The 21218-nt window shown below is 41.6% G+C and overlaps 1 protein-coding gene across 6 annotated transcripts in view; it reads left to right on the top strand.

Annotated features, from left to right (window-relative positions):
* The window catches only part of abhd18 (abhydrolase domain containing 18), a 46700-nt gene that overhangs the window by 6421 nt on the left and 19061 nt on the right, over positions 1 to 21218 (top strand). For 4 of the 6 annotated variants that reach the window (XM_033013807.1, XM_033013958.1, XM_033013877.1 and 1 more), the window contains 5 exons: positions 3232 to 3316; positions 6830 to 6930; positions 10586 to 10664; positions 12866 to 12950; positions 16001 to 16028. In XM_033013807.1, the coding sequence (XP_032869698.1) occupies positions 3232 to 3316; positions 6830 to 6930; positions 10586 to 10664; positions 12866 to 12950; positions 16001 to 16028 (378 nt within the window). Of the gene's footprint in view, positions 1 to 3231; positions 3317 to 6829; positions 6931 to 10499; positions 10665 to 12865; positions 12951 to 16000; positions 16029 to 21218 lie in introns of those variants that run through there. The other 2 variants (XM_033014122.1, XM_033014178.1) reach the window with 2 other exon arrangements.

Genomic DNA, 21218 nt, shown 5'->3' with positions numbered 1-21218 from the left:
TTTAGCCCCCTCAATAGCAAGTAGGAGATAGAGAAACAGATATGTGGACAGGTGACAGAAAGATGCCAAAGCAACAGGGTTGGCTTAGTAGGTGATTTTAACTTCCCCAATATTGACTGGGATTTGCTCAGTGCCTAAGGCTTAGACTGGGCAGAATTTGTGTCAGTGGAAGAGCATTTTTGGGGTTAATGATCACAACATAAGGTTTAAAATTGTTATTAATAAGGAGAAGTCTGGACTTTGCGGGAAGGTACTAAATTAAAAAAGGCAAATTTCTATATTATTGGGCAGGAGCTTTGGAGGGTACACTGGGAGCAGTTGTTATTGGTTAAGTTTACATCTGACATTGGAGTCATTTAAAGACCAGTTGATCAAAGTTCAGAACCAATATTGTCGAGTAAGGATGTCAAAGTAAGGGAAAATTGGACGACCAAAAGTTGTGAATTTGGTCGAAAAAAAAGGAAGCACATGAAAGGTTTAAGAGGATATAATCAGACTGGGCCTTTGAAGAATATAAAGAAGGGTGGAAAGAACTCAAGTGGGTAATTAGAAAGCTAAAAGAGGCATCAAAATGGTTTTGGTGAGTTGGATTAAAGAAAGTACCAAAGCTACCCACGTTAAAAACAAGACGGTAACAAGGGAGAAGATAGGACAGCTGGAAGATAAAGGAAGTAAATTGTGCTTGTTGTCGGGTGATGTAGGCAAGGTACTAAACGAGTACTTTGCATCTGTTTTTACCATGGAGGACAGTGAGAGTGTGGAGAATACTAATATGCAAGGGCTATTTGAGATTAAGAAGGAAGATGTATTGGGGCTCTTGAAGAGTGTGAAGATAAATATATCCTCAGGACCTGACGGAATGTATCCCAGGTTATTAAGAGAGGAAATAGAAGAGATTGCGGGAGCCTTGACAAGATCTTTGCATCTTTAGTCACAGGCAAGGTCCCGGAGGACTGGAGAGTATTGTTCCTTTCTTTACGAAGGGAAGTATAGAGAGAATCCAGGAAATTCTAGGCTGGTGAGCCGCATGTCAGTGGGAAGGAAGCTATTGGCGAGGATTCCTCGGAAAATGATTTACTCGTATTTGGAGGAGAATGGGTTAATTTGGCTATATTGAAGAAGGGAGTAAGATGTGGCCCTTGTGGCTAAAGGGATCAGGGGGTATGGAGAGAAGGAGGTACAGGATACTGAGTTGGATGATCAGCCATGATCATATTGAATGGCGGTGCAGGCTCGAAGGGCCGAATGGCCTACTCCTGCACCTATTTTCTATGTTTCTAATTGGAGCACAGTCAGCATTTCTAATTTGATCAAGGTTTTTGAGGAAGTGACAAAGGCGATCAATGAGGGTAGGTCTGTGGAAGACCCCCATGATAGGCTGATCCAGAAGATTAAGATGCATAGGATTAACAGTGACTTGGTCATATGGATACAGAACTGGCTAACTGATAGGTTGCATTGGAAGGACCATATTCAGGCTGGAGGTCAGTGAATGACCTGGACGCAAACACAAATGGGTTGGTTAGCAAGTTTACAGATGACACCAAGATTACTGGGGTCGGGGACTTTGAGGAAAGCTGTCAAAGCATACAGCAGGATATAGATCAGCTACAAAATGAGCAGTAATATGGCAAGTGGAGTTTAATCCAAGCAAGTGTTGCACTTGTAAGGGAAAAATATGCAATTAAGTTATAGAAAGGGCTGATAGAAGTATCTAAAATGATGAGAGACGTAGATAGGGTTGATAGTCAGAACCTCTTTCCCAGGATGGGAAAATCAATTACTAAATGGCATAGCTTTAAGGTGAGAATGCAATGTTTAAAGGAGATGTGCGGGGCAGGTTTTTTTTTTATACAGAGGATGGTGTGCCTGGAATACGCTGCCGGGGGTGCTTGAGGCAGATACGAAAGTGGCATTTAAGAGACTTTTTAAAAAATTTAATATTTATTTTATTAGAAGCAATTGTACAAGGAGAAAGTAATCGGCATAACAATTATACAATTTTCGTACAGCTTCAGTTTTAACATTTTATAAACTAATAAGTGAATCGGACAAAAGAAAAAAAGGAAAGAAGGGAAAGGAAGAAGAAAGGAAAGGAAAAAGAAAGAATTTCGAAAAAGATACGAAAAAGAAAGAAAAACACCTGAACTAATGAAGAAAGTGGAGATATATCCCACTACCCTTCCCTACGCTTGCTCATCCGACCCTAGCGTCGGTTTTGAATTTGTGTTCAACCATTCTGTTGTTGAAGAAATTCAATGAAAGGAGACCATACTTTGGAAAATTGCATTTAAGAGACTTTAGGATAGGCTTATGGATATGCAAGGAATGGGGAGGTTTGGATTATGTGTCTTGGCATCATGTCCGGTAAGGACATTGTGGGCCAAAAGGCCTGTCCATTTGAATGCGCACAATCTTTTTCCCAAGATTGGGTAATGAAGAACTAGAGCTAGAGAAGAACTCTAATGAAGAACTGTTTTAAGGCAAGAGGGAAAAGATTTAATAGGAACCCGAGGAGCAACTTTTTCACACAGAGGGAAGTGGGTAAATGGTAGGAGCTGCCAGAGGAGGTAGTTGAAGTAGATACAATAACATTTAAAAGACATTTGGACAAGTACATGGATAGGAAAGATTTAGAGGGAAATCGGGTTAAACGTAAGCAAATGGGACTAGCATAGATGGATACCTTGATCCACATGAACAAGTTATGTCAAAGGGGCTGATTCTTTGCAATATGACTCTCTTGGATGTTATTTCAATCAGTACACCAACATATTGTTAATTCACTTTTTATGTTACACTGTAATTTAATAAATGTTTCAGCCACTGCAATGAGGGCAGTGAGAAATGTGGCCCTGATTGGTTCATAGGGGCATGGAAATCAGCAATTGTCAGCAATTGTTACTGACAATTGATCGTCATCCACGTGAGCCAAATGCCAAACCATCGGGATTTCCAAACGATCAATTGTCAGTATTTGGTATCAATTATAGTATTTGGGTTATCATGATATGAGAAAAATAAATAATGCTATCCTGATCTACACCCTAACTTTTCATCTGCTCTAAGGTTTACTTGCTGGTTACAGACTTGCTACTTGCTTTTATTATACTAGATGCTGCTAATTACAACTTTCATCAAGATGATTGCCGCATTTAATTAAATATACGAACCTACAAATGCAAAACTTGCTTGTAAAAATGTGTAATTGTTTTTCTTTTAAAATTGCAGGTTGTTTGAATTTAGGAAAATGATAGGAAACAGAGAAAAATGTCAACAGTTGGTACCAAACGATTATCCTATATTCATCGACAAGGTAATTGGCAGCAAAAAGCTTTTACAAAGGTGCATTACCTTTGCATTGAATTAGGTTGTGTGCCAGGATAAAACATTGTTGTAATCTGCTTTGCCCTATTTAACTTTAATATCCCAGCAAACCTGATTTTTGACTCAGTTGTGCACAAAGACAAGCGCTAATTCTGGTGTCAGATTCCAGCAAAATCTCTTAGATCGTCAAGAAGAAGAATGAGTAAAGATGCCATTGTACGTTAACTTGGATAGAGTCTATTACTAAATTGTACCCTCCTTAATTCCTTAAATTAGGAGATCAAAATTGCACACAATACTCCAGGTGCGGTCTCACCAGGGCCCTGTACAACTTCAGTAGAACCTCCTTGCTCCTGAACTCAAATTCTCTCGTTATGAAGGCCAACATGTCATTGGCTTTCTTCGCTGCCTGCTGTACGTGCATGCATACTTTCAGTGACTGATGTACAAGCACACCCAGGTCTCATTGCACCTCCCCTTCTAATCTGACACCATTCAGTTAATAATCTGCCTTCCTGTTCTTGCCACCAAAGTGGATAACCTCACATTTATCCACATTATACTGCATCTGCCATGCTTCTGCCCACTCACCTAACCTGTCCAGTCTCATAAGATCATCCTCGCAGCTCACACTGCCACCCAGCTTTGTGTCATCCACAAACTTAGAGAAGTTACATTTCATTCCCTCGTCTAAATCAACTGGGTCCCAGCACCGAGCCTTACGGCACCCCACCAGTCATTGCCTGCCATTCTGAAAGGACCTGTTAATTCCTACTTTTTGCTTCCTGTCTGCCAACCAGTTCTCTATCCATGTCAATACCCTACTCCCAATACCATGTGCTCTAATTTTGCCCACTAATCCCTTGTGTGGGGCCTTGTCACAGGCTTTTGGAATGTCCAGACACACCACATCCAATGGCTGTTCTGTATACCAGTCCAACCAGCGTTTCTGCCCTTGGCTATTTCACAGTTCTACGCATACCGATTCTACAGCATCCAAGCTAATGTCTCTCCTTACTATTGCATTAATCTCCTCTTTAACTAGCAATGCCACCCCACCTCCTCTTCCTTTTTTGTCTATCCTTCCTGAATATTGAATACCCCTGCATGTTTAGCTCCCAGCCTTGGTCAACCTGGAGCCATGTCGCCGTAATTCCAACTGTATCATATCCCTTAACTACTAATTGCGCATTCAATTCATCCACCTTATTTTGAATGCTCCTTGCATTAACATATTGAGCTTTCAGGTTATTTTCTTAACTCCCTTCCACCTTTTGCTTCTGTCCTTTTATGGCCCTGTCTCCTTGCATTGGGTCCCATCCCCCTGCCCTGTTAGTTTAAACGTGACCTTTCCTACACTCGTTAACTGCACGGATACGTTTCCACGTTGTTGACTCCACCCCCCCGCCCCCCCCACGCGTTTAACTGTTTAAACCTAGCTGTGTAGCACTCGCAAAAATGCCTGCCTGAATGTTGGTCCCCATCCAATTAAGGTGCAACCCGTCCCTTTTGTACACGTCACCTCTGCCCCGGAAGAGATTCCAGTGATCTCGAAATCTAAATTCCTGCCCCCTGCACCAACTTCTCAGCCACACATTCAGATCCCCTATTTCCCTGTTCCTACCCTCACTAGAACGAGGTACTGGAAGCATCCCAGAGATAACCACCCTAGAAGTCCTGCTTTTCAGCCACCTACCTGGTTGTCTATACTCGCGTTGCAGAACCTCCTTCCTCTTCTTACCCACGTCATTTCACCACTTTCAAACAGAGAGTAGTGAATCTCTGGAATTCTCTGCCACAGATGGTAGTTGAGGCCAGTTCATTGGCTATATTTAAGAGGGAGTTAGATGTGGCCCTTGTGGCTAAAGGGATCAGGGGGTATGGAGAGAAGGCAGGTACAGGATACTGAGTTGGATGATCAGCCATGATCATATTGAATGGCGGTGCAGGCTTGAAGGGCCGAATGGCCTACTCCTGCACCTATTGTCTATGTTTCTATTTGCGCCTACATGCACAACTACTTCCTGCGACTCACCTTCTCCCTCTCTCTCTCTCTCTCTCTCGAATGTTCTGAAGTCCGTCTGTGACGTCTTGGACCCTGGCACCAATGACTCTACACTTTGTAGCAAACTGAGAAATGGTAATTAGGATAGGAATTTGCAGCCCACAAGGCAGTTTTTCTCAGAGAGATCTGCACTTGTGTTTTTGGCTTTAAAAATACTTTGATGTAACTTGTCAATGGGGAAACAAATGTCCAGAAACATGCAAGTTCAAGTTGTGGAGAGAACTGAAATCCAATATTAGTCAGGTGAGGAAGAGGCTAATGTTAAGACAGGCACTGTTTATAATAAATTGGAGCTAGTGAGGATGTGAGGCCAGAAGTGTGAGCATTGTACCAGTTGATACTAGTGTTTGTGCCAGCTCCAGACAGTTCCCGGCAATTAACAAAACTCTTGACAATTAACATCTTATCTCAGCCAGCACCTACCTCATCTGAGGTATTTTCTTTCTCTTTCAATCTTTGTTGTGTCGTGTAACTTTGATTTGTTCTTTCCAGTCCCCCCTCCCCCCCCCCCCCCCCCACCCCCAGCTTCTCTACAATGTAAAACATGCTTGTTTTGTTGCTATTCCCAGTCTTCTGAGCCAGTACAAAAATCAAGTGTCATCCACTTGATTTGTGGCAGATCCCAGCTTCAGTGTGAGATGTAATAAGGAGGACATGGATTCAATTGAAGTTCCCAGCACTGTCAGTATCAAGTTTCTCTCCGTCAAATGCTATAATCAATGCATTCAACACTGATTCCATGAGTGCTCTTGTTTCTGGAAATGGACTCCAATGAATGTTGTGAGAAGTCTGAACATGGCTGGTCCTCTAACTCAACACCATATTCCTGCTCCACAGTCATATGTCAATGTATTTTATGACTAGAAGTCTGTCTGTCACCTTACATGACTTGGTTTTCACAACATTCTGTGATAGAGTACTTCACAAGTTTACTTCTCTCTGAATGATGAGAAAAAGGACAACTTTCTCTGATTTCCTATCAGTCATGCATTGGAATATATTATCTGTAATCCTCTCTTTAAATTTTGCACACTAACCTCTTTTGTGGGATTATATCATAGGCCTACAAAATTCAAATACAGTACATGTATTGGTTCTCCCTTGTTTACTCAACAAGGTATATCCTCAAAAATACTGCATATTTTTTGTCAAACACTATATCAAATCCATATTGACGGTCTAATCCTGTTAATATTTTTTTTAGTGTACTGTTATCACATTTCTTGGAGTCCAGTATTTTCCTTAACACTTGAGTTAATCAAATTTGTCTTCCCTCTTTTCACCTGCCTTTATTAAATAGCAGAGAGCAGGATTTTGTGCCAGATTCCCAGAGTGCAGACCTTCTGGGTGCATTCTTGAAAGTGTGGGAGGGAGTATAGGAAAATAAGCATTTATTTCTTTGCATGCATAATTGAATATAGTCACTGTTTCCAACAGGTGGAGGAACAAGCTGATTGTAAGATCATGGATGGACACTTTGTGTCCCCACTGGATCATTATCTGCCAGGGATTATGCCAGTTGAATGTGTCAATGCTAGGTAAGGTAATAAATGTGTACAAATGATTCTTAAATGTTTTACAATTGTTTTTCTGAGATAAGTAATTTAACCTTAACCAGATTAAACATATTGGATTTTTCTTTTCAAGATGTACAGATTGCATTCCTAAATTTTCCAAAATCATCCTGAATAGTTTTATTTTATAATATAGATTATTGGTAGTATATAATTGTAAACATAATAATTCTGATGCAAATATATTATTATTTCCTGACCTTATTTCCTCTTCTATATTTTCTGTATTGTCATCATGACTAAAGTTGTTCAGATCAGAAATGCTTTTTGAGTGTGGTAGATTAGGCAACTTACACATTGTGTTAGTTAGCGGAGGTAGACAAAATGGCAGGAGAAACTCAGCGGGTGCGGCAGCATCTATGGAGCGAAGGAAATAGGCAACGCTTCGGGCCAAAAGCCTTCTTCAGACTGAAGTTAGCACTAACAATTACAGTTTTCCATCATTACATTGTTAAAAACACATAATTAATTATAAGATTTAACTTTGTTAAGTCAAAAAGTATTAATAATAAAATAGATTCCTAATAAATCTATTCCGACAAAAAGTCTGTAAAATACATTTCATGGGTTGTCATTGTGAATTAGGTGATGAATTGAAATATACAGCAAGGAAATGGGCGCTTTGACCCACTGAGTCCTCCCGAACATCAATCACCCATTCACGCTAGTTGTATGTTATCCAATTTTCGCATCTGCTCCCTACATAATGGAGCACCGAAAGGAAACCCATGTAGTCACAAGGAGAATATGCAAGCTCAATGCAGCCAGCATCTGTGGTCAGGGTCAGAACTTCTGCTTAGACTGTGAAATACAATGTTATTTTGCAGATATCTTCAACAGTGGGTGTTGTTAATGTCAGTCTGAAGAAGGATCCCAACCGGAAATGTCTTAACCATGCTCTCCACGGAAACTGCCTGACTCGCTGAATTAATCCAGAACTTTGGGGGGGGGGACGGACGGAAGGTGGGCATCGAGAACTAAGGGGGGTGGAAAGGGGTGCTTTGTAACTTTGTCGGCGCTCTTTACATGCCTAGGTACGCAAAACAAAGCATCTCTCTGATTTGTCACATGTAACAATAAAAGTATCTAATTTCAGCATCTGCAGTTCTTTGTGACTATAATTATAAGGATGATCTAAGAACTAAGAGTGTCATTAAAGACTGAATTGCTAGGGCTGAGTTGGCTAGAAAGAAGAAAAAAAATTAGGGGAGGTTGTTAAATTTGAAGAGGTGAATAGAATATTTTCACTTTTTCAAAGCAGTTTTTATCAAAATATATATTTCTATTGAAAAAAATCAATAATTCTCTACTCAAAGTACAATAGGATTTTTTCAATTGGAGAAATAATGAAATTGATAGCCATTTTAGTCGGAAAATAAAAGAAAGGTATATGTGGATTGGTAAAATGAAGTAGAAAGAGATGTTAGATAGAGCTCTAGGGGCTAGTGGAGTCCGGGATATGGGGATATGGGGAGAAGGCAGGCACGGGTTATTGATAGGGGACGATCAGCCATGATCACAATGAATGGCGGTGCTGGCTCGAAGGGCCGAATGGCCTCCTCCTGCACCTATTTTCTATGTTTCTAAAGGGACTGAAATTGTGAGCACTAAAATTTGACACAAAATATGGCTGCAGCACAAACAAAAACAAGATGCTGTAAGTCTGAAATTTTAAAAATACAATAGAAAATGCTGGGATCAATCACCAGGTCAGGAAAGTTTCTTTTCCCAAAGATGTTGCTTGACCCGGTAGTCGATTCCAGCATTTACAGTTTTTTTTATTGTGTTAGGATTAGAGTATGTTTGGATCAAGCTACAGATCCCCAGTTTGTCCAAGTTTTGATGTGCTCAGTTTCTCTGAGCAGATGTCCACAAAAGATTATACCCAATTCCCTGTGTTGCCTCTGGCTTTTTTCAATGCTAGCTCTTGCATCTCTCTAAAAACTATTAAGGAGAACTCAACGTCTTTATAAGCTTCTGGTTTTGCAAATTGTCGTACATAATTAATTACAACATAGCAATAATTATTGTGAGACATGTCTCCCAGAAATGATGTGGCATCTGCAAAATACCACATGCTAATTTGTTTACTGTCTTGGCTTCTTGCGTTCTTGTTGATTTCTTGGTTACCAAGTTTCATAATACATTGCAGAAATCAATTTAAAACAGATCTGAATTACACATCCTTGATGTTACAGACAATAGGTGCAGGAGTAGGCCATTCGGCTCTTCGTGCCAGCACCACCATTCAATGTGATTATGGCTGATCATCCCCAATCAGTACCCCGTTCCTGCCTTCTCCCCATATCCCCTGACTCCGCTATTTTTTTTAGCCCTATCTAGCTCTCTCTTGAAAGCATCCAGAGAACCTGCCTCCACCGCCCTCTGAGGCAGAGAATTCCACAGACTCACCACTCTTTGTGAGAAAAAGTTCTGGTTCTGGACTCCCCCAACATCGGGAACATGTTTCCTGCCTCTAGCGTGTCCAAGCCCTTAACAATCTTATATGTTTCAATGAGATCACCTCTCATCCTTCTAAACTCCAGAGTGTACAAGCCCAGCTGCTCAATTCTCTCAGCATATGACAGTCCCGCAATCCCGGGAATTAGCCTTGTAAACCTACGCTGCACTCCCTCAATAGCAAGAATGTCCTGCCTCAAATGTTGAGAAGAAACAGTGCAGTCAGCTAAATTGAAAGCATGCAAATTCACAAGCCATCCAGAAACTTTAAGAATGGATATTAATGGTCCTTGGCATTAATATAGGGATAATTATGCTAACATGAAGATGTGACTTAATCGCAAATTGCTAAAACATGTAGTTCTGCTATAACATGATAGTTGTGTTCCTAAGAAACCTCACGTTAAAGAAATTCACGTTAGAAAAATAATTGTGTCCATGGGGAAAGAGGGTTAGGGGCAAGATAGTTGCATCGGCTTTTCAAAATGAATGGTCTTTGTACTGCAACTTAAACATACTGTAGGTTGTTTGTTGCACTGTTTAATAGAGTATCATTGCACAAATATAAATAATGTTATTTCAATGGCGAAACTGACAGACTGTTCTTGAGAGACAATGATGTCTGATGACTGCAGGGAGGGTGCATGGAACCTTTCTTTCCCTAGCCTTTTCTTTATTCAGACAGTTTTTTTCCTTCTGCTTGTCAATTTCCAAAGTACCTTTAATTGGAGCTCTAATTTGCACCAGAGATTATATTATAACCATTTCTGCCTGTCTAATATAAAAGTGTTCTCTAATTCATCAATTGCTTAATATCCAATTTGCATTTTGAAAAGACATATTGAAGCAGAACCACCATATGATTTTATGTTATTGATTACATTGTTATATATTAAGGATATTTAAAATCTTAGTGGCTTTTAAGTATGCAATTTTATCTAAAAGTGCTGAATTACAAGAGTAGAGGTTTAGGATAAGATTGTTTATCATACTGTATTTCTACTCATTATGAACAAATAAATACTTGCAGGTTAGCTTTCTGAGATAAATTATTGTTCAGATGTCTTTTTCAGTCTAGATTCTGTGTGTTTAGGATTTTTGATTATCGCATCATTGTGCAACTAGCCACGTGAAGTTACTCACACTGCCATTGCTGCAGGTTTCAGTTTATAATTCCCAAAGAATGGAAGGGTAGATACCGACCTGTATGCGTTCATCTGGCAGGCACTGGAGACCATGTAAGTGGAGAACATAATAGGTTTAAGTTCTTTAATAATCAACATCAAGTAACTGGATGCATGATTTCTTAAAACCTTGACTGACATTATAACAACTTTAAATTAAAAGTAGAAGTGGGATTTGGTTACAGTAAAACACAATAATCTACAAAATGACTATTCAGAAATTTGAATGGTTTGGCATCAAGGTCACCAGGGCTAGTTCGGGTGCTACCAATTCCCTCATCGGGGGCTGCGGTCCCCATGTTCTTGTTTCATGCATTGGGTTCACTGGATGATTAATTACTGTGTAACATTTTAATAAAAGTGAAATTTAGAATGCGTTAAGACTATTAAACATCAGTGGTCTTAAATCTGCTCGTCTGGCATCTCAAGTCATGAGCATACAGGATTAGTGGACATTTTTTATTATATTGCTGCATTTTTAACATTGGTTATTTCTTTAGCCATGCTTTATATATTTTCCCAACATTTTTATTTGCGATAGGATAGTTCATTATGAGAGGCCTTTATGAATTCATCCTAGGTTGTATTGATCCTTTCATTGCTGTTTATTTTTTATTTGTTCGACCCATACTGTGCCATGGATCTTCTCTGGATGTCCGTTGGTAGGATGTGATTCAATTTTGATACCTACCCCATCCCTCCATGATTGAATAGCTGTCTAGAGTTCCACAATAAACGATTAGCCACTTGTACACAGGAGGGTACCACAGCCATTGGCTCTAGGGGCTTAACTATTTACAATCTACATTAATGACAATGTAATCTAGCCACCTGTACAAAGATAGGTTCAAAATCAAGTTATGAGTAAGAAGGATATAATTTAAAGTAGGGAGGATTTGCCACAATTCATTAGGGCACAGCTGAAACCACATATTTTGCAGTGCATATAACTTTTATTATCTGTATTTAATGATTGATAATTCCCAAAGAGTGGAATAGTATATTCTGTTCTCTGTATGTTCATCTGGTAGTCAGTGAAGACTAGTAGAGACAATTCAGAAAAAGGTCACTGGATTGATCCAGGGTGAAAGGATTGTCTTCTGGAAAGGATATACAAGTTGGACCTAAACTCTCTGGAATGTAGAAGTAGATCTGAGTAAAACGTCAGATTATGAGAGGCTTGACCAAGTAAATGCTGAGAACTTGTTTGCCTTGTGGGCAAATCTAAAACTTGGGGATATGTTTTCAGAATAAGAAATAATTAAAAGGAAGATGAGAGCAAATTTCTTCTCAGATATTTTGGGAATTCTCTACTCTAGATAAACAAGATCTTGGTCAGTTGAGGAGGGAAATATTGTGGGGACAATCAGGAATGTGACATTCAGACCGATACCAGATCAGGTATAATATTATTGAATTGAGGAGAGGAGAGCCATGTAGCCAACAGCTAATGTCGAGCAAGGTAGTGATGAATCATTAGGGACCTGTGGAACTAACCCAGAACCAAGTCAGAATTAACCCACCAAAAACTGGTTCAACTATATCAAAATAAATAAAGAATTGGGTTCATGTTCCCCCCTCTCGGAAAATGTATAATACTTGGTTTGTGCTGCTTAGCACCGTATCGTGAAGGCACCAGTTGTGTATTTCTAGTCTCTGCTGAGTTAACAGTTTAGTTCAGTTTATTGTCACTTGTACAGTAAAAAAGCCATGGTTGCGTGCTAACCAGTCTTCAACTGAGCACATGAATAGAATTAGTTAATTTGTAAATCAAATTTTTGGATGGGCATATCTCTAACGGATGTTGCTTAATGGCATCTTTCACCATATGAAGACAAATAGCTACAGTGATTACTACAATATAACTGCAGTGATTATTTCATTTGAACAATCATTCAGATTGTTGACTACATAAGCAATCTTTTTTTTCAAATCTGGATTTTGTCCTAAAAACTACTGTTTCACTATAAAATAAATGAAATCCTGGTTAGTTATTCTTAATTGCAATTCTATGAGCATATATGTGTGGAAGGCTCAATGTACATTTTCTGAGTAGATGTGGGGAAACTCGGGATTGGTTACGAAATAAATATAAATCAGAATGTTATAATTGTAGCAATCACAAGCATTTTTACTGTCTTGAAGGATCACATGACAAGGTTTTAGAAGTGTAACCTTGAACTATTTATAGTTTTTAATGAAGTTCTTTATATACTGGATATTTAATTTAACATGTTTCTTTCAAACATTCCTAGTTTTACTGGCGAAGACGCACTTTGATGGCTCGTCCAATGATAAAGGAAGCATGCATTGGCTCACTTCTTTTGGAAAATCCATACTATATCCTTTGTGTATATTTATAAATGTTACTACAGGTGCACAACCTTTTATCCGAAGATCCAAATAACGAAAACCTCCGAATAGCGGACATTTTTTCGGTCCTTGAAGAAAGGTCCTTGAAAACGTTCACCGAGGGCGGCCCGCAGAGGTGACAGCGGAACCTCCGGTCGGTCCTCGAAGAAAGGGGAACTAAATCCCCATTCATAAAAGAGAAGGTGAGGGTATATTGTGCGGGAGGGTTAATAATTGACAATATGCTGCTGCCTGCCCGCTGAGTTAAAAAGTTCCCACGGTAGACTCACGAAACACAGTGTTTCGTGAGTCTTGCGTGGGAACTTTTTAACTCAGCGGGCAGGCAGCAGCAGATTGTCGCTCGCTTCAGTTTCACCCCACCTACACCCCTCTGCTTCCCGGCCATGTGTGTGACCCCTTCCCTCCCCTCTCCAGCTCCCCGCCCATTGCACCGGCGCGGGGGCCTTGCACTGTCTTCATGTCGGTGATTGCAGCAGGACAGTGACAGTCACCGGAGACGTCAGGACCAACGGGACACCGACCCCCAGGCCCACTGCAAGCACGGAGATCCCAGAGACCCACAGCCAACAGCAGCCCAGCCCAGCCCCGCTCCAACTACAGAGGGACCTGGGTTGCGGATGACGGGGCGCAGCTCGGGGCGTCGTAGGGGCCCATCGGGGAGCGGGTTCCTGTTGGTCCTGACGTCTCCGGCCACCTGCCATCCTCCGGGAGCTGTACCGCCCTTGCAGGAAAGTGGGGTTGTTTGCAGTTGCAGAGGGAGGGGGCAAGGGCAGTACAGTTCCCAGTCTCAGCTCCAGTCCAGGGGGGTGGCCGGAGACGTCAGGACCAACGGGACACCGACCCCCAGGCCCACTGCGAGCACGGAGATCCCAGAGACCCACTCCAGCAGCAACTCCAGCCCAGCCCCGCTCCAACTCCAGAGGAACACGTAGGGGCAGAAGCTGATGGTGTGCAAGGTACGTCTTGTTCTTGGGGTGGCGGATGAGGGGGCGCAGCTCGGGCTGTGGGCAAACTGCCACTTGTCGCCGTAGCGGCCCATTGGGGAGCGGATTCCTCTGGAGTTGGAGGGGGGGGGGGGGGTTATTGTGCTGTTTGATCGCCCCCTGCTATCCCAGGGACAGGGAGACACAGCGGCTTTTTAGACTGGTGGGCAATCACTTCCAAAGTTCTGCCCACACAGTCAGTACACCTCTCCTACACTGCATTTCATACAAACATTTATTCTGCAAGAAAAAACTACATTGAAGACTCAAACTCGCGACCGAGTTTACTGCCACGATCAAGGCGCAAACTCGCGACCTTGCGGATATGAGCCGAGCACTCTACCACTGAGCCAGCCATTAAAATCTACGCTAAAAAATTTCCATTCCGAAGACCGACAAATTCTGAATTACGAAAAGTGTCTGGTCCCAAGGCTTTCGGATAAAAGGTTGTGCACCTGTATTACAATAAAGGTTGCAATTCTACACCATATTTTAAATGTAATCTTTGTCATTTGGAGTAATCATTTCAAAGAGCTGCATCCTAATTAAATAACTAGTGAATATCAGAGCAAAATAAATTACCCAAAGTAAGGCAATTCTTGAGGCACATCGTTTATCTTGCCATAATTGTGGATGAGGTACTTGCTTGCATACATCTGTGTAAGTCCCAGTTAATAAGAAAATGGTGGTTTAAATCATCAGTGTGATTTTTCACCCCGCCACCTGTGCTGTTCCAGTACACATAAAGTCCACAAGAAAGTGTGTTTTTCCAGACCTTGTAACTCTGAGGCTGAAATATGTTTCTCAACCTGTGGCCCATTCAAGTGATATTGGCTCCCAAATGGTAGTTGTAATAGTTATCTTTTGTATTTATTTGTTGGTTTGATCGATTTTTGGTGTGTGGGTGTGCTGCTTGGCTTTCTAAATGTAATGTAAATATTTTGACCACTTTTTTGGTGTCCCAACTGCCTGTCAATGTTAGATATTAACAAACATAATGGCCTAACCAAACTGACATCTTCAAAAGCCCCAGAATCTGTGGGGTGGTTTCTGTGAAGGTGCAGGTGGCCAATAACCTTGTTTGTTATGGCTTGGTTCATTTTCTTCTAGAGGGAATTATGCCCATACTATTCTTTTTGACTTGGAAAAAAAAAAAAATATATTGTTTATTTTAGTAGTAGAACCTCCCCTGAATCAGATCCTGAATCCTCAACAGTAACCTGATGAATTTAGTATAACATTGGAGAATGGAACTCTTGCAATTTTATTCACTATGTTTGCTTTTGTTCAAAAGATATTCATTATTTTCTGGGCTAAGCCTTCACCTAAATAGATGGCCATCTTGCAGCACAAAGTCTTAGTTGAAAGCTTCTAAGAAAGGAATTGAATTTCATGCCATGGTACTCACATGCACCATCCATTAATTGGGCGTTTATTTTTTGGCCAACCTGAATAATTAAGATAGATGATATTTTAAGTGCGATACATAACAAAAGAAGAAAACATTAAAGCACCAAATCTCTAATTTTTTTTTTAACTTCATAAACAATTAAATAAAGCTGTAGGCTATTTAAATAGCACTCAGCTCCAGTATACTTCATTCTGTTTTTCAGAACACACTGAAAGCCACATTAATCCACAGAGTATTTGATCATCTGCGTTTACACTTTCCAGTAACCTTCAATTTGTTTATATTGGCATGAAAATTGGGTGAAGCAGGCAGGTGCAATTTTTTTTTTGCAAATTAGTTAATCTATATATAGTTAGCTGTTTTTGATGTTCTCAGGAGCTATTTGTTACCAAGGAAAGGGGAGAAATTATTTTTCCATAAACCTGGGTGTGAACATCACATAAATTCATCTTTATTTTATCTGGAATGACTGTTTAAAAAAAAATATATCCAAATAGCTAACTGCACTGTTTACTGTTACTAGTGGCAGTTCGTGATATATAGGTACATTTTCAATATTTAACTGTAAATGTTGCTGTATTTGTAAACATGATATTGGCTATTTTTCTTAACGGCATTGTTACATGGCTACAGGAAACCTAAAGATCAAATGTAAGTAGGATCTAATGATCAAATATAAATACTTTATTAAGGTGTCTTCCAATCATTCATTTTTGTTATGAGAAATGCTGGGCTGTTTGTATTGTGGATTAATTTCTATTTCAGCTCCTTTATTTTTTTGATGTTCAAGCAGCCTACAGCTCATAATCTTGTAGATTTCCTTGATTATTTTTAAATCGATCCCATTATACTGTATTTTGTGATCAGGCTTGTCCCCAGGATTCCTTTTTATCTACCTTGTATAAATGTCCAGGAGCTTTTTGAAAAATCATAGCACTTTTACCAGTCTGTCAAGGATAACCTCTCAAATCCTAGAGGAGAAAGCAGCACGTGTGTCTTTACATGCTTTTTTAAACTGTTTCTCTTGTTGATTCCTCTCCACATGATTTCACTCTCGTCTCACTGAAGGAAAGTTAGCAGCTCTGGATACAGATTTTATTTGCATTGCATGCCTTATCCTGTCAAGAAATGCCGAACTGGGGCCAAGTCTAAAGGGCCTGTCCCACTTATGTGTCCTTGGCACGCAAATTACACGACCTCGTGGTTGCGTTGAGCCGCGACAGTCCCGCGAAGGTCGCGCGTGACATCATTTGAAGATGGACACAAAGCTGGAGTAACTCAGCGGGACCGGCAGCATCTCTGGAGAGAAGGAATGGATGATATTTCGGGTCGAGACTTCTTCAGTCTGAAAGAAGGGTCTTGATCCGAAACGTCATCCATTGCTTCTCTCCAGAGATGCTGCCGGTCCCGCTGAGTTACTCCAGCATTTTGTGTCTATCTTCAATTTTCTTGGCCCCGCTCTGGGAGTAAAAGTGGGGGCGGATCCGGACCGCAACGGCCTGCTTCTGCTGCTGTTTGAGGTGAGACGTTGCGTCGTGCCAGGGTCTTGGGCCTGTCCCACTTTGTCCGTCAGTTCCGCGACAGGCCGTTGGCGCGCGAAGATTTTGTTCGCTTCAAAATTTTCGGAGCCCCATGCGATGTCGCGCACAACTACATACCCCTCCGCGCTTCTCAGTGGGACCGGCCCCCGCGCGGCCATACGATGCCCATGCACCTCAACACGACCACGAGGTCGCGTAATTTGCGTGCCAAGGACACGTAAGTGGGACAGGCCCTTAAAGAACAAAATTTGACGTATTACACTACATCACAAGGAAAAACGTCCTGCCACAGAGCTTTTTTTTGCAATGGAAATTGTTGAAAGACCTGACACGTGTAACAAAATAAACAAGATAACACTGGATAAACTGCTAGTTGATTATTCTCAAAAGATTACAGCACAGAAGAGGGTTACACACATGATGAAGGCAAAACATTGGAGAGATTTGAGTGGATAGAATTTTAAAACTGGATTGCTGAATCATGAGGAACCAACAATTAGTAAGCACGGGGTGATGATTGAATGAGACTTGTTATGGGTTGTGATAAAGGCCAGATTATTTTGGATAAATTCAAACTGAATGTCAAATATAAGGTTAAGCATTGGAATGGATGAGTGGTCGATGGAGTATTCCGGAACTTTTACGATGATGGAAAAATTAAAAACGGCCAGTTTTGTAGCCTGTATTGAAGGCAATGGAGCAGTGCTATGAATGGAAGAAATTGTATTTTGCTCAAGGTGAATACTAACAACTTCTTGATTAGTAAAATTGGGACTTACAATGAATGATTGGCACAAGATAGTGGTATGTAATGGAAATAGGATGATAGAATCGAAACAATCTCTGACCAGCATTGGGGAACACTTTTATTGGAAAATTCAAGGCATGTTAAAGGAAATCGGCAGGGCATGCTCAATTAATTGGTGCATTTAGAACCTGTTAAGATGGAAACACCTTTACTGGAGGTACGAATATTATCATGCAGCTGTTGCTAAAAATAAACCATTGCTCCTTGCAACTTGCCTGCAGCCTTTAACATAGTTGACTACAGGGCCTGTCCCACTTACGTGTCCTTGGCACGCAAATTACGCGACCTCGTGGTCACGTTGAGGCGCACGGGCATCGTGGGGCCGGTCCCACTGAGAAGCGCTGAGGGGTATGTAGTTGTGCGTGACATCGCGCGGGGCTCCAAAATTTTTGTAGCGAACAAAATCTTCACGCGCCACCGGCCTGTCGCGGAACTGACAGCCAAAGTGGGACAGGCCCAAGACCCTGGCGTGACGCAACGTCTCACCTCCAGCAGAAGCAGGCAAACGATCGCCGAACTCAGCCTGGAGCTCACGGCCGTTGCGGTCCGGATCCGCCCCCATTTCTATTCCCAGAGCGGGGCCAAGAAAATTGAAGATAGACACAAAATGCAGGAGTAACTCAGCGGGACCGGCAGCATCTCTGGAGAGAAGCAATGGTTGACGTTTCGGGTCGAGACCCTTCTTTCAGACTGAAGAAGAGTCTCGACACGAAACATCACCCGTTCCTTCTCTCCGTAGATGCTGCCGGTCCCGCTGAGTTACTCCAGCATTTTGCGTCCATCTTCAAATGACGTCACGCGCTCCAGACAGCGGTGCGGTCGAATGAAGTCGCTCGCGATCTTCGCGGGACCGTCGCGGCTCAACGCGACCACGAGGTCGCGTAATTAGCGTGCCAAGGACATGTAAGTGGGACAGGCTCTTACATCTTCTGCCTCTCACCTCTCCTTGGTTGCCCATCTCTGTGAGACAAGGCTCGTCTGGATCCATGTTTATAAAGTCATAACCAAAGAATACTTACAATGATTTCTCTTGCAATTCATGTCCATTGCTACTAAAGACTACTACTTGTAATTTTGCAACGTTTATACCGTGGTTACTTATGTGAATAAATTGCTAACACATGTGTTCTGATAGCATCCTAGTTTAATTCACCACAACCTCTTCATTTTCTATATGTTATTACTGTGCTTGTCTAACATCCAGTCCTGAATGAGCAATAATTTTTTCCAATCATTATTGGGAAGGCCAAATCCCTTTGCTCCCTAGTTCCTATCATAAGCTTTGTTTTGTGGATTGGTAGAATCTTTCTCCAAGGGTGGAATTGACCAGTAAATAATTGAAAAATAAATTGACAAGTAACAGCTTTAAGGCGGAGAGGGGGAAAGTGTAAAGGAGATGAGCAGGGCAAGTTTGGAACCATACTGTGAGGGATGGTGTTGGAAGCAGATAAGATAGCGGTGTTTAAAAGGCTTTTAGCCAGGCATATGAATATGCAGGGAATGGAAGGATATGGATCATTTGCAGCCTGAGGGGATTGCTTTAGTTTGGCACAGATATTGTGGGTCAAAGAGCCTGTTCTTGTACTGCATTGTACTTCATTCCTTCCTGATTGTTATCTGAGACTGAACCAGGTTGGTTCCAACCTTGGTGTCATATCTGATCGGGAGTTAGGCTTCTGGTTATATATTTGTGTCATCGTGACGGTTGTCTGATTTCATCTGCTTTATATTGTCCAGTCACGGGTTACCTTATGACCTGGAGACTAAAACTGAGAAACCACCACAACGGCCTTTCACCTGAACAACAAGGAAGCTCAACGCCATCACCCTCAATGCGTCACCCCTACCCTACAACTCATTTCCTACATACCTTGGGGTGAAACTAGATCGGCAGCTGACCTACAAGCAACTTTGAAGCTCTCCGTGCTAAAGTCTCGACGCGGAACAACCTCCTACGTTGCTTGTCTGGATCGTCATGTGGGCGCCAGGACATCTACCCTCCGAACCAGTGTTCTTGCACTCGTGTACAGTGCCGCTGAGTACACCGCCCCAGCATGGTGCCGCAGCGCTCATACTAGCAAGCTAGACGTCATCCTCAACGACACCATGCGGATCATCACCAGCTGTCTATGTCCTACTCCGACAGTCAGTGCTTGCTGGTATCGCACCCGCCAAGCTTCGTAGAGAGTACTTCACTCACAGATTGGTGTGCATCGGACGCTAAACATCCTCTGCATCACCTCGCCCAGGACTCACAGCAACTGGGACCTCAACGCCCCCTTCTCCTGTCACGCAGCGACCCTCTGTGGCTCCGTTTCAACACACTAGGAGCATGGAGAACCAGCGGGGAACAGACTTCACGACCTCCGCAATTCACTGTTGCACCTGAACACCACAGCCCCACCCGACTCGGACCTGCCCCGCAAAGAGTGGGTCGCCCTGAATTGGCTCCGTACAGGGGCCGGCCGGTTAAACGCTAGCATACACGGGGTCACCAGGAGTGTAATCCTGGAAGAGAGTTGGGAGCTGTATTGGAGAGCATAAACACGTCTAGTGCACACAACTCGTCTCCGATTAGTTTTTGGCTGGACTCCTGCGAGTCCCCGCTACAAAGGCATAATATAAATTGTTATAATGTATTAGCCAAAATAGATATGTGGCAGGTTGTAGAAATAGCCAGTGATGCGCTGTACAAAAATCATTTAAAAATGACATAGAAAACGCAGGAAATTTACCGAGAAGTATAAAAACGAGACTAATTAGGGGGCTTTTGCTATTCCAATGAAAGTTGAGATAAATATAGCATTAAGGACAGAGAGAATGAAAAGTTTCTAAAATATGTGCACAAGATAATTTTGTAGAGCAGCATGATTCTCTTCCGAAGAGGAAGGAGGCTTTGTTGCATCTGTGTTGGGGATTGAGATGGACCAAAGATACCAAGTTCCTGCAGCATAGCATTTGGGAGATAATAATTATAATGTCATACGGTTTAGGTTACCTTTAGAGACGAAAATCGAGAGATCAGAAATAAGAATAATTGAGGGAAGGCCAATATCAATGGGATAAGTTAATATGGTACAAATAAATGGGAATCAAAAATTGACTGGCAAATCGGTAATAGAGCAATGGGATATCTTTTAAAGAGGAAATGGGCTGGGTGTGATTGAGACACTTTCCCATACAGAGATCAGGAACATCAGACATTTAGCTCTCCATGGATAATGAAAGGGGTAAAGCGGAAGATTTTTTAAGGCTGTGTGTGATTGTTGGGGTTTAAGTACTAGTTATAATCTGACTAATTTTACAAAATGTGTGGGGGTGAGAATGAAAATTAAAATAAAAGAAGCAAAAAAGGTGTGTGAGACGAGATCAGCTACCAACGTTTCATCAGCCCCTCACCAGGGAAGAAGGTGCTCTACAGCAATAGCAAAGGAGGAGATAATGCAAACCGGAATATATTTTTAAAAGTTGATAGCAGAGAGATATTAGAAA

Source organism: Amblyraja radiata, chromosome 1, assembly GCF_010909765.2.
Source record: "Amblyraja radiata isolate CabotCenter1 chromosome 1, sAmbRad1.1.pri, whole genome shotgun sequence".
Taxonomy (NCBI): Eukaryota; Metazoa; Chordata; class Chondrichthyes; order Rajiformes; family Rajidae; genus Amblyraja; species Amblyraja radiata.
The sequence above is the reverse complement of the archived record's forward strand: the minus strand, read 5'-3'. Positions and strand labels throughout refer to the sequence as shown.